Source organism: Phoxinus phoxinus (genome assembly GCF_949152265.1).
Source record: "Phoxinus phoxinus genome assembly, chromosome: 9".
In the NCBI taxonomy this organism is placed as follows: domain Eukaryota; kingdom Metazoa; phylum Chordata; class Actinopteri; order Cypriniformes; family Leuciscidae; genus Phoxinus; species Phoxinus phoxinus.
Window position 1 is genome coordinate 14,612,627 of NC_136884.1, and position 14,937 is coordinate 14,627,563.

At 38.0% G+C, this 14,937-nt stretch overlaps 1 protein-coding gene across 1 annotated transcript in view; it reads right to left on the minus strand.

The window, feature by feature from the left end:
* magi2a (membrane associated guanylate kinase, WW and PDZ domain containing 2a) overlaps positions 1 to 14,937 on the minus strand; it is a 191,550-nt gene that overhangs the window by 30,862 nt on the left and 145,751 nt on the right. The window contains exon 11 of the mRNA XM_079622872.1: positions 4,489 to 4,520. Within this exon, the coding sequence (XP_079478998.1) occupies positions 4,489 to 4,520 (32 nt within the window). The remainder of the gene's footprint in view (positions 1 to 4,488; positions 4,521 to 14,937) is intronic.

The following is a 14,937-nucleotide window of genomic DNA, read 5'->3' on the forward strand; positions in this document are numbered from 1 at the left end:
GCACAATAAGACGTGAAAGAGAACTTAGTTTAATACTCACGGGACGCCCCGTCTGACATCGGCTTTCTGTGCGAATGGTTCGGATGTGTGCGCTCAGAAAACCACATATCAGAAGTTTAGACTGATAAGGCTTTAAAACTTATGCAGATAATAGACTTTCATGATGATGAAGAACTGCAATGTCACGTGAGTGTGACCGTGATAGATAGGGGTGATAAAGCCAAACAGATGGCAACAGTATCCAAGGCACACGCTGAAACTTCACAGGCACATTCTGGGCACATACAGTATGAGATGTACATCTTGTAAAAAGGGTCATAATAGGTGCTCTTTAAAATGAACTAAACTAACCAAACTTATACAACAAATGGATTCGGGTTCACGCCAAAAGCTCTAGTGTAAAAGCACCCTAAAAGCAAAGCCAAACAAAAGGCCTGATTGAAGGAGAAGGGGGAATAGAAAGAAAGAAAGTGGATGCCAGGATGAGGAAGATGCCAGGGCTTATTAAAGGAGGTCTGTGTTAGCATGTTAATCTGGAGGAGCTCTAGAGGATGAAGGCAAATGCCTCTGGGTTGCTGTGTGCAGATGGGAAACAAACAGATTATAACATGTCACTGCCAAGCAAACTCATACGCGCACGCACATTAGCTCATAGATGATATTAATAGTGCCAGAGCAAAGCGACGTGACATACACACTCCTGCAAATAGGGGTTTGCTCACGGTAAATGTCCCCTTAAAGAATCAACATCCATTGGAAATGTTTTGCAGCTCACGCTAGAGGTCTGCTAAAGGACAAACTGTTTTGGGTGGGTTCACGTCAGTTTTTCATATATAACTTCAGGTTTGTGCTTGAATCAGGTTTTTGATGAATAAAAAATACAGTTTTTTTAATAAATATTTTATGTTTTAACTCAACTTATTTGCTCAGACACTCTTCATCTTTGAGTCAGAGTCTGTGAGAATGGGTCATATGAGTTTAATCATTCAGAGATGAAATGGAAATAGACTGATATTGGGTTTAGTCTTAGTTGTAGTACTGGTCAGGTTGGCATTTTACACATCTCACACATTCTGCTGACTTGTTCACTCCTTCACTATATAATGAATGTCACATATTTCACTTTATGAGGAAAGAGTGAGCAAACATAAGAGTATCTGTGGTTTAGATGGGGTTTGTAAACATCACATTTCCATTATCAGATTCTTTTGTACATTGTGTATGTATTCAATGTAAACTGGTGCTGGGCATTATATCATACATTTAGGATAAAGTTGATTCTTTTTGATTGGTTATATCAAATTAACCAAACAATTAATATTGTGGTCATTTTAATGTACTTTAAATTTGGCCTTTAAAGCAGAGCTATGCATTTTCGGGAATTTCTTCGCTGTATTGTCGCTTTTTGCTCGCAGGTTTCTCTATAGAGCTCCCACTACAGCTTCGGAATAGACAGGCACCAGGGGGAAGCGGGACGGCCACCATTCAACCCGAAAAAAGTAACATAACCATTCCAATGACTCCGAAGCTGTTCAGTTAAAGGGCACCTATTATGGAATTTTGAAATTTACCTTTCATGTAGTGTGTAACATAGATCTAAGTGAACAAAAACATCCTGCAAAGTTTGAAATATGAAAGTGCACCGTATATAAAGTTATTGTCTTTCAAAAGTAAGAGTCGACTCGGAGTCATTTTTATGAATCGTTAGAAGGCCGAAGCTTTTTCTCTGACTAGATGACGTCAACTTGTCAAGTTATTTGAATACGATACGCCCACTTATTGCGCTCCAAGGCCAGCAGGGAAAACGTGAAAACATCAGGGCGACGAGACGCTGTGTTCTGAAGTGCGACTCAAAAGCCAACTTTTTTCATCTGCCCAAGGAGGAGCATTTGAAGACTAAGTGGCTACAATTCATATATACAACTATACCACAGAAGTATAGTCCGAGCCTTGTGCTTTGTTCGCGCCATTTTGAAGACGATTGCTTTACCAACTTAAATGCACTCAAGCTTGGATTCGCGAGCCGCTGATATTGAAGGAAGGTTCAATTCCAAGTGTATTTGCATCAGCTTCCTCCTCCGTATCACAACCTGTAAGTGTTATTAATAATTGTTGCTTTTATGTTTTATGTAGCATGCTTAATAATAATTTTGTTTGTTGTGTAAGCACCGTTTAGCTTCTAGGTCTTCAATGACAATTGTATTGAGATATGTGAAGTGTTTGTCGTTGTTTTCGGACTTGTCTTAAAGAATAGCTAGTAATACCTCTTAGTAACGTAACTGCATTTTTTTTTTGTAAAAACATTATGTTTATGCATCGGGCTAATGCAAACAAAGACTGATTGTGCTTTTACAATATGAACTCTGGGCTATGCTCGCTAACATAACATTAAATTCTTTATCTTATTTTTAGTTTTTTACTACAAACTACAAAGCAGTGGACTATAATCATTATTATAACACAATTTAATTGATAAAAGCATCATTGTACTCCGTGTTAAACAATAAGTATTATCTCTGTAAACACTGCTGGGTCATCTGACCAATCAACGCAGATTAGCGTCGCGCAAAGGAGGGGTTTGGAAAAATGAGTCGTTGAACGAATCATTTGGGAGTCGGTGAGCAAATCAGGCAAAAATAAATGCATATTATACGACAACAAAAGTGTTTTTTGTCATTGCATGCATGTAAAACTGTTGTTGGGGACTCCCAAAACAACATTAGGAACATTTTAAATGTCAGAATAGGTGCCCTTTAAGGTAAATTAAGCTAAAAAACCTGCATAGTTCCCCTTTAAGTTTCTGTGGAAATTGGAGCGTTTGCACTCAGTACTTTATGACTTGTGAGTATGAGCGCATGAAGAGAGGAATATTTTATATAAATCATGATTCAAACGATTATGTTCATTTAGTAAAGCAACATTTTTTGCATATCTACTTTGCAATAATGGCTATTTGGTCAAAATGATGGAATCGCTGAGCCATTTCAGAACAAATATCAATAACAGAACTATTGTCAGAAGCCTGAAAGATATTGTGGTAACCAGTGCGGGGCAGAGAGCCGTGGGAACCGTATTCATTTAAGCGGTTCTCATATGCATTACAACATTTTGACAGCTGTAACCATAGGGCGGTCTTTAGCAAAAGCCAAAGTATCCTTTACTGGCATTTCATAATTTCACTAGATTAAATGATGCAGTGCTGTGACTCAGCGTAGGCTAATATTCTTCAGACATGGATAATTGCGAAAAAAGATAGACTACTTTAACATTTTCAAGTAATGAAACTTTTTCTGGCTGTGGAGATATTCTTAAAGCAAATGATGTCTAATTAAACCCCAGCGTTAGGGAGGGAGCGAGATGATAAAGACCACGCAGCTCTCTACTGTACTGCAGCAGCGGGTACTACTTTCACTCTGTCCCAGTTCTGTTCCCTAGAGATAGATACAAAGATATGTGTTGAAGAATGACAGTACAGTCGGCAGGAGCTCAAGGCAGTGCCGCTGACTCTGTAGTCTGAAGAAAAATCAGTCGATTTATGACCAGTCAAGCCTTTGTTATATGAAGCAGACAGGGCAGCGTTCTCAAACCAAAAATAAATAGATGTGTGGGTGCATGGGTAGGCATATAAATAAATAAATAAATAAATAAGAATATATATATATATATATATGTGTGTGTGTGTGTGTGTGTGTGTGTGTGTTCCACTAGGGTTCCGGCATCTTTTAATAATGAATTTCCATTAACTTTCAGTTGCGATTACTGGATTTGCAAAACAAATATAAAATACATATTGTATGCAAAACATTGCAAATTCTAGCCGGCTGCCTGTGCAAAACTAGATTTCAAATATCTCTATACATGTACAGTTCAAGTTTAAGATGTGGTCAAGCAGACAATATTGGATCAGAAACAGTGGACAGACCGCTGCTGAGGGTCAATGTTGTACGTGCCACATTACACAGCGCACTGGTTAGTGAGAAAAGATTAGTGAAGGTGCGGTGGTCCTAAGAGTTTGTTGTCAGCTGTGATATTATGACATACTAAGTGTTTATTTAGGTCATATTTTAACAATGAATTTCCATAAATTATTTGCACTCACACCAATGCAACTTCTAACCAATCAACAGATTTTTTAATAGAACAAATTATACATACATCTTTTAACCTAGACAATCATATTAGCTCAATTAAAATAATTTGATTTATTTTAAAATATTTTAAAAATAGCTGGCGTTTGGTGTTGTGATGATGTATCTGTGAAGAAAATTAGTCATTCTTACTGTACTTTATATTAAAAGGCACAAGCAATTAGTGGTAATATGTTAAAACAATTTGATAAAGCATCTGTTATGCATAAAGCTCTACAGTCAAGGTTATTCATACATATTCTGCACAATGTATAATATGACTTAATCAGTCAATAGTGAGTGCACAGTTACTGTTAGTTTATTAATTTAAATCAGAAGGCTGAAATACGATACGTTTTACCTGTTTAGAGGTCTTCCAAGGTGAAAAGTGACCTGCAATGGTAAAAACAAACAAAACTTTTAGCCCGCTGGAGCTTTAATATAAGAGTCAACGTGGGAATTTTAAATAAAACTAAAACAGGAAAAGTCCTGGACGACAACCTCTTATTAGCATTTTAGGTCGTTTACTCCAGAGCCTTTCCTTCTTGGGTGTGAGGAATTTGTTTATTTTTGCTAATATTAAAGTTTTTTCTTCTTCTACAGTGGAGTCCAAAAGCCATTCCTTCTATTTTGTAATATTCTAATTTAATAAAAAAAAAATGTTAATACAACTTTGTGCAGAAGCTGATAATCCAGCATGATTTGAGATTCAATGGAAGGAAGGAAATCTCAACTTTTATACAAAGAAGTTCAATTTGCCTCTTTGATGAACGACCTAAACAGTTTGGAACATAAAAACTTTTAAAACTTGTCTCAACAAATATCAAAGTCTAAACATATCCATGAAGTCCCTAAAGGCCCTGAAACACCAAGCTGACGGTTGGCAATGAGCCAATGTTGGGCCACCGTTGAGCATCTGTCAGCTTAGTTTTGTGGTGTGCGTTCCGTACCATCTGCACTAGTCGGACCCCGTCAGTGGCTTTTTGGCAGATTGAGCATATTAAAATGGCCATCCATCTGAATATCAGTGTCAGTGTTGTCGAAGAGACGGAGAACTCTGATTGGCTGTTCAACTTAGTGAACCAGTCATTGCCAAGAAGAAAAGCAAGGTGATGAAAGGGACCTGTTCTAATGTATGCCATCTTACCTGAGCATTACATTATTTTCATAACAACATGAGCCGCCTTTTTTTTCCTGTTTGTTTATGGTTTGTATATCCGCAGTCCTAGTTTCGGTTTCCATTTTTTGAAATGAGAAATATAGACCAAGCGCAACTTTTTAGCCCAGACGCATGTGACGCCACAGACGGCTTTTGTCGCCACAAGTTCTTTGATGTTGTTTCGGTGTTTCACGGCCTTAAAGAGCTTAAAATCAACTCTAACCGGATTAGTGTGGAATTACAAAAAGAACAGTGCTTAAAATCGAAACAATTTAATATGTAATTAACTCTGAAGATACAATTCAAACAGGAGCTATTCAAATATCTATTCAATCTAGAAAAAAAAAACCTCTCTGAAGCAATTGCATTTTGAGGACAAGTGGTGAATATTTCATGTATCCAAGTAAAAGAGAGATTTAAATGTAAAATATACAAGTTTGACCCTAAGGACTGTATTTGTTGATCCTTTTTTGATGACAAAAAATATACAATTTCCCCCCCTGCTGCAATCAATGAAAGGATGCCCAAATCCAATGACAGAAATATACTTAAAATGCACTGAACGGCATCTTCACATCACATCAAATGCTCACTTTCCCTCTGGAGGAAAAACATTGGCTGAGATGAGGCGAAAGGCCATGAGGCTTCCGAACTCTAATCATAACAAACAGGAAGTACTGTCAGTCTGGAGCACCTCTCCTGGTATTAAGAGCTAAACAATACCCGCCGACATCAAACGGCAGATTCATGAATATTTTCTCTCTAAACTCCTCCTAAATCGGCCTTGGAGTGCAAAAACAAACACACGCATACACACAGGCCGCCCAGTGTCTTGCATTCAACCTCTGTCTGCCTCTCTGTCTTTCATGTCCTACCACAGATGACCTTCAGGAATGAACAAGGCAGTGCAAACGACCCGTTTGGAATTAGCGAGACACATATTAGGACTGCAGTTAACCCAATAAAGCATTAAGAGTGGCTGTGAAAAAGGTTGATTGAAAAAAGTGTGAAAAAATTTAATTTTGCATTGGTAATATAATTATATATCTTTATTTTTTATAATTATAAATGATTTTTGTAAATATTTATACACTTTCATAACTTTAGGGGTAAAACAGCTTGTCACTGGGGCAGTACCCTCAAAGGGACATCTTTGAACCTTATTTACCCACAAAAGTTTTGTAGCGTCTGGACCAATCAGACACAAAATTATTCATTATATTTGAAACACATATAATGCCCATACAATTTTTTACTCTTTTTATTAATCAATTCAATCAATCTATGAATGAACATGCATATCTTCAGTACATTATGTGTAAAATTAAAAGTCTTGTGTAGTGTTTTTGCATTGTATAATGTTTTATACATGCTTTATGATAGAACCACATGATATGTAACCTCATCTGTTCTATTTTTGGCATCTACACATTCGTATTTTGATGATTTAAATGATATTACAGGTGAAACTCGGAAAGTTATAGAATATCGTGCAAAAAGTTCATTTATTTCAGTATTACAACTTAAAAGGTGAAACTAATATATTATATAGACTCATTACATGCAAAGTGAGATATTTCAAGCCTTTATTAGTATTCTTACAGATGAAAACCATAAACTGTAAGCCATAATCATCAAAATTATAACAAATAAAGGCTTGAAATATCTGCATGTATCTGTATGCATGTAATGAGTCTATATAATATATTAGTTTCACCTTTTAAGTTGAATGACTGAAATAAATTAACTTTTGCATTTAATTTGTTTGAGTTTCACCTGCATATTTTGATACCTATGCAGCATATTGGTATTTCAATCTTTAATAGTTTCTCCATCAACACCCAATCCTCATATGAAAAATACAATGCTAGAAAACAAAAGATCGCAAACTTTCCCTCCAAAGGTTTAATTTCCACTGGACCTTTGTCCAAGAGTCGGCGTAGCCATGGTGACAGGGCCTCACGTTACAACTATCGTAACTTCCTCGACAACGACTGAGTCAGGCAAACATTGCAAGCTCATCATCATTTCTTCGTTCAACAGTGAAGAAATCTGATGGTTCTGTTCAGATGGTTAAATTACTCTTTTTCATGGTTTCATTCCCTGTTTCTGTTTCCGGTTTCATGCATTCACTCACAAACTGTTGTACCCTTCTTCTTTTTTTATCAAGAGCCATTTTTCACTGTATTCACCTATTTTTAAATTGAATGTGTGGCTTCCGGTGTCATTTGCTTTCGGTTATTTTTAGCTGTACAAAACTGTTTGTTATGATGATTAATTTTGCAAACTGAGATTTCTTACCATATTATTTTAATGTGTTGTAATTATAAACACACTGGTTTGAATTGGAAGTCTCACACATTCCCCAAAAAAATTGCTTAATTGAGCATTGCAACATAAGGTGGATAGGGTTCTTGAGTTTCTCCATGGCTCTCTGGAGATGAAAAACGTATTGATATCATACAGTAGGCCCGTCAGAACAGTGTATTTGCTCTTTAAGGCCCCGGGTTGACTGTGATTGTGAATAAAATGCTTTAGCGATTATGTTAAGGTGACCTTTCAGTCAATCTTGGATTTCTAATGTATAAAACATCAGGAAAATAAGTCCTTAGCTCTTTTTGTTTTTTAGCTCAAATGTTTGTGAACATTTATTTATCTATATGAAGATTTAATTCATGAAATTAATTGGTTGATTCTATTGCATTTATGATCAATGGGATTCGATCGCATTCAACACTGTTACTTTATTTGAAAATATAATGTTTTCTTCCATTCTGGGATTTCTAGTGCCATCTCGTTTTAAGGATTACATAATTTATACAATAAAACCTTCAAATAAATGATACCTGCAATAATTTAATCATTACTTATGTAATACTTAATTTGTTTTGTTGTCCATAAGTAATCAATTTTATTTGTGCTCTGTAATTAAAATCTTCAGAATCCATATGATTGCCCAAATTCAACAATCTTCATTTTCATCAATATAGCGACCCATTCAAATCCCGCACTTTTTTGTAATACACTTGTCTATCACTTACTTTTTTAAACTGTATATATTTTATAGGAAATGGTTAGGGTTAGGTTTAGAAATGAGAAGGATTTGCGACACAAAAATATTTATATAATTATTATATAATTACATAATATATATAATCTACATTGTTACAAAAATACTTGATACTGTGCGTTTTCTAACTGTGTCATTTTTGAAAAGTGTTTACGTTTAGTTTTGGAAATCTAAAATACACGTCTATAACTACATTTATATCTTGATTTCCTCACGTTTAAACAGCAGTTGGATGTGCAACCTACATAAAGAATTTGACATGCAGTCGCCTCACACAAAATAAGCATTTTAATGTACACTCGATTCAAATTGAATTTAACACTTTCTTTCTTTAAGCCACCTTTACAACACAAGCACCGCGCGACCGGCTGATTAAGAAGTGCAGCGTGTTGCTGTCGGCTGGGCATGAGTCATCGAATAAGGAGCGGAGAGAAAAAACTGGCCGGCTTCGGTGAGCAAGACCGAGCAAGAAATCAGTGACAGGGCAGAAAAGCTGAAAGGGAGGGAAAGTGGCTTGATTGTGCTTCATATATATGTGGATAAAGAAATGAATGGAAGGCGTGCTCTGGAAAATACAGACATCAAGCCTCATCAGTGGATGTAAATCAAATGACTGGATGCAAATATTTGCTTAAAGTAGCGCTTTGCAAAACAACAAACTTTTGCTGATGGCTATAGATCACAATAAATGGACAACAACGCTCATATTTTAATTGGTAATGTAGTTCACATCACTTCACAAGACTTAATCAGCTCATGGATGCGGTTGTTAAATATCCCCCCCAATTTGAACCTGAATATCAAAGCGCTGGTAAACACACTGTATGACACATTAAAATAAACACGTCCTAGATTCTGCAACACCCTTGATGCATATTAAGCAGATTATGCTAATAAAAACCATCACACACCGTAAATCTGTATGATGCAGGTGAGGGGTAAACCTAATCCAGGCAAGCTTCTATCAGCAAATGTGTTCTGGAGAAGATCCTGCCATCTGGCGATTATGGAAGTGTTGCCCACTTGTCCGAATTTGCAATCGACTAATTGGTGATCACATGAGTGGACGACGACAAGAGTCAGGGAGAGAATGCCCTACTATTTCTTTACTGTTCATCGTCTCTGTTAACTATAGACCTGACAGTCCGGCTATGAGTAACACACTTCTAGTCAAAATAACCTTGAATTGGGTACATGTCGTTTTTGCCAAAATAACTTGCGAGATAATTGATACTCCCTCATGTAAGCAAAGTCAACAGTGATTACAATGTGTTTGGTTTCATTTCTTTGGCATGTTCTATGCTATTTGCAGCCCACTTATAGTCAAAACTGATTCATTGTAGTTTTTGGCCAGGCAGCGGTTGATATCCCATCATGTTACCAATGTCAATAATATCTACAAGATGTAAGTGTAATTTCATGTGATGGTCAATCTGAAGTCACGATTTAGCTATAGACGACTATTAGACGGCTATTAGACGTCTTTTAAACGCAAAATTGCTTGCTGGGATGCGTTTTGGTCGATCGGATCACAAGTGGACGACGCTAAATACAGGTGTAAACAGGGTCTAAAGTTTGTTCACTTTCGGGCACTTCTAGAGGTAGTCGAAAACAGGATTGCTTTGTGGCCGAATGCCTTCAACAACCACAAATGAAGACAACTTACTCTTCACCTCCTGACCAAATGCGTAAACATTATGGGACCCGCGATAGCCAGACGGGATTTCAACTTTGTCAGCTGAAGACCCAAGTTTAGTTTGAAGACGAAAAACGCACCAAGCACAATGTTCTCTTACCAGTCCTGATTTCTAACACAGCTCTCACAGCGTTCGGTGTGGTCTTGCGTCTGTCAGAGCAGAAACCAAAGCTGATGCTCTCCATGCAGTTCATGTACTCCAGTTATCTCCAGTCAAGTTCATATGTAAATTGCGTGAGCTTATTTTGTCCATTAGATCGAAAGATCTGAAAACAAAAACCATACATTTACCCGCACATAGACCCTCCCCTTGAAGATATCAGGACAGAAGTGGTTGAAAGTGGACAAAAGAGACGGATTAAAACACCTGTAAATGGGTACGTGTTTTTCTCATCTACTTGCGATCCGATCGACCAAACACATCTTAATACTAGGTGTAAACAGGGCCACAAAGAACTGTCACAAAGGCAAACTATTAGTAATGATCAAATGTAATTATAATAATATTAATACATGTATTCATTTTTCATGAATTATTATTAGAAGTATATGAAACCAAATAAAAATAACAACAACAACAATACTAAAAACGGGTACACTTCACACGCAGTCAGGACATCTGATGTCCACTTTGCCGCAAATCAACGGCTTGCTTACCGCCTAGTGCTCGATTTATGACTCAGGCACATTTCATTAACCAAATAAGATTTAAGCAGCACAGAGATCAGACGGGGGGCATTAATCTTCATTTATTCATAATATACACACAGACCCAGCGGGCAACTGTCTGACTGCTGAGTACATCAAGGTATGAAGCTGCGAGTAGAATATATTAAACAGATACCACATGCTATATATTGAATATGTTCAATAGCAACTCAAAAGAATATTGTGGGTTAAATCCATCATCAAACTTACCCGAACTGTCCTCATCGAGAAGCTAGTCAGTGTTTTTGACAGATTATGTGTTATGTGAGATGTCTATGTGTGTGTGTGTGCATTAATATCCACTGTCAATTCCCCATAAGCTCCTTTTGAATTTGTGAAGCATGTGTCTGGTAAGCTAATGGTCCCATGCCTATATCTCAGCTAATGGGTATAAATCAGCTAATGAGAATATCAGTAGAGCTGGAGCTAATTACCTCTTTGATGAGACGCTGAGAGGCGTTTGTTTTTTCTCAACCAGTCATCTGCTTCTGCGCACACACACACACACACACACACACACACACACACACACACACACACACACACACACACACACACACACACACACACGCGCGCACGCACGCACGCACGCACGCACGCACGCACGCACACGCACTCGCACACACACACACACGATAATTGATAGGCTGAATTGATCACACCATATGAGATATTAATGAAAGCTTTGAAAGGTAATTTAAACAGTGCACACACATACTCTCTCAAACACGCACAGATACACACTAAGCTAGACGGCACATTTCCTCTAAACACCAAATGCAACCAAAATAGCAGATGCTTTAACTGGTGGCCATGACAACAGTGAGACTGGAAACACAAGCTTGAATGATATCCATCACCTTTTGATTCCACATGTCTAAATGACTCAAATGCATAAATGCTCTCTCAGGGCTCAGGAAAAACAACTTGGCAAATGTGACCAAAATGAGAACTTACGACAATAACATAAAGCTTAAATGTGTAGGTGCTTCTACACTAAGACACTTCTTCACAGCTTAATGTGCAGATCTTTTTAAAGATTGATATCTGAGAATCCTGAGCAACATATAGTAATGGGACAGAAATGACACACTTCTGCTTTAATATCTAGTCACCATTAGCAACAGACACTAAACGAGCTTTTATAGTTCTGGTTATCAAAGCAAGCCAAAAAGCTAAATTTGGTAACACTTTAGTTTGGGGAACAAACTCACTATTAACTACTACTTTTGCCTTAATAAACTACTAATTTACTGCAGATTAATAGTTAGAAAGGCAGTGGTTGTAGTGGTTCAGTTAAGTATGGTTTAGGATTAAGGGATGTAGGATATCGTCATGCAGATTAATGCATTAATATGTTCTTTATTAATACTAATAACAGCAAATATGCTAGTGATATGCATGCTAATAACCAACAAGTTAATAGGGAGAATCGGTCCACAAACAAATGTATTACCCTAAATTCTAGAACTTTCTACAAATATTACATAATGGCAAAGCTTAAAAAAGTTTGATATTCGTGCTACGTTGGGAAACTCTAAACCTTTGTAGTAGTAGCATAACATAACAAATATTTTGTTTTTTGGTGAACTATTCCTTCAAAACGCCATGACATGGCTAATTTTTTCTCCTGTATTGACGTATGTTCTATTTAAACAGAAAGTTGTGGTGATGCATATCGAAAGGCTTTAGTTTACTTCACAGCCATGAACCATGATTAGCTCCTTGATAATGCTAATCAGACTTGGGTATTAAGGGGAGGGACTTTCTCATTAGATAGCATTTTATTGGACAGAAGTTTGGATACGCATGTGAGTTTCTCAGAAGACTGTAATTATCAAATTCTCAAATCTGCTCAAATATGATTTTGTCATGTTTTAACGAGTACAAAACTATAGCATAAAGACAAACTCAAACAGACACGAACCACAAAACTCCAATTAATCGTTTTCTTCTGGAAACCTTTGTCTTGCTTTTGGGTATCATCCTCAATGTTCTGTTGGGCTGTCTGCCATACCAAGGCTGTCATAGTGATGGTCCACGGGACATTTTATTGCAACAATTATCTGATAACAATAAGATCTTCTATAAATAAGCCAATCATGGAAACGGCAGATGGCGCTCTGGTGGGGTGTGTGTTAATCAGTGGATTCCGGTTAGGGATCCTGGAGCAGCTCTTCAAAGACAGATCCAACCAATAACCATTCCAGGGGAACATGCCAAAATGCACTTAAATCAGCAGCCAAGGGCATTTTCACAAGTGAAGAGTGCTAGACATGTGGGGCAGTGAAATTATTGCAGAGACAAAGAGACCTGGCAGAAAAACCACATCACCATCTGGACATTATGAATGAGACATTTATAAACAATCAACCCACTGTTATACAATGGACAAGCCTCAAGATTTTAGCTTTAGACTCCTGCTTCGAAGATATAAAGAAAAAGGAAAGAGGAGAAACAATCTGCAGGGATGGAGAGAAGAGGCGTGAAAAAAGAGAAACAGAGAGGGTGAACCAAACTGTTCACAAGAGACACTCACATTTGCACTAGTGTAATTAGAGAGGATGGCCAGTGTCCAGTGGTGAGACAGAGGGGCCAAATTGCAGCACATTAAGAACTAGCACATCATTTCACTGGAGCACTGACAGTTTTATTAGGGTGTATAATAGGCTGTCTAAACGCTCCTGGACTGCTCCACTGATTGGATTTGAAGAGAAGCCTTTAAGTGTTGGCATTACGCATCTCTCTGTGTGAGTTAGCTACGACTCGTGTCATTGACTTAGGATACAGGATCAGTAAAACGGAGAAGGCCTGTTTGTTATTTGGTAAACTGCATGTACACTATTTTGCCAAAAGATTTGGGATGTCTGCCTTTACATGCACATGAACTTTAATGACATCCCATTCTTAATCCGTAGGGTTTAATATGGAGTTGGCCAATCCTTTGCAGCTATAACAACTTCAACTCTTTTGGGAAAGCTTTCCACAAGGTTTAGGAGTGTGTTTATGGGATTTTTTTTTAACCATTCTTCTAGAAGCGCATTTGTGAGGTCAGGCATTAATGTTGGACGGGAATGCTTTGCTCGCAGTTTCCCCTCTAATTCATCCCGAAGGTGTTCTATTGGCTTGAGGTCAGGACTCTGTGCAGGCCAGTCAAGTTCCTCCACAAACTCCCTCATCCATGTCTGTATGGACCTTGCTTTGTGCACTGGTGAGCAGTCATGTTAGAACAGAAAGGGGCCATCCCCAAACTGTTCCTATAAAGTCGGGAGCACGAAATTGTCCAAAATGCCTTAGCATTAAGAGTTCCTTTCACTGGAACTAAGAGGCCAAGCCCAACCCCTGAAAACATTCCCACACCATAACCCCCCCTCCACCAAACTTTACACTTGGCACAATGCAGTCAGGCAATACCGTTCTCCTGGCAACCGTCAAACCCAGACTCATCCATCGGATTGCCAGACAGAGAAGTGTGATTTGTCCCTCCAGAGAGTGAGTCTCCACTGCTCTAGAGTCCAGTAGCGGCGTGCTTTACACTGCATCTGACGCTTTTCATTGCACTTGGTGATGTAAGGCTTGGATGCAGCTGCTCGGCCATGGAAACCCATTCCATGAAGCTCTCTACGCACTGTTCTTGACCTAATCTGAAGGCCACACGAAGTTTAGAGGTCTGACTAGCCATTGGATCTGATTTCTCAACGAATCATCTGATTTTGATGGGATAAACCAATTCATTGAAAAGATCTTCTCTCACAAACTCGGATGTTATGATTTCTAGAGAAGAATGGCGTAAATTTGGATTTTCCGCACATAAAAGCTACCGTATGTCTTCAGAAGACCTGGAATATAATGCTTTAAAAGGAATGCTAGAAAGGAAGAGGTGCAGATAAATACAGATGGAAGCAGCATTGAATAAATTTGACCCTGCAACTTGGCTTGACAGAAACTGTTGGTTTGTGCAAATCATCTTCTGTCCTCCTTATGTCAGTCACGGTATGTTTGAGCAGACGGACGTTAAACTCGGGTGGTAGCGTGATGCAACAGGCTGTCTAGCGTTTCAGGGCTCACTGTTCAGTCTGTCTGCACACAAGGATGATGAGGATGAGAATGCGACAGATTGCTGATGTACGGGACATTAGGCCATATTCGGATTCAAGTGACCATAATGACCTTCAAG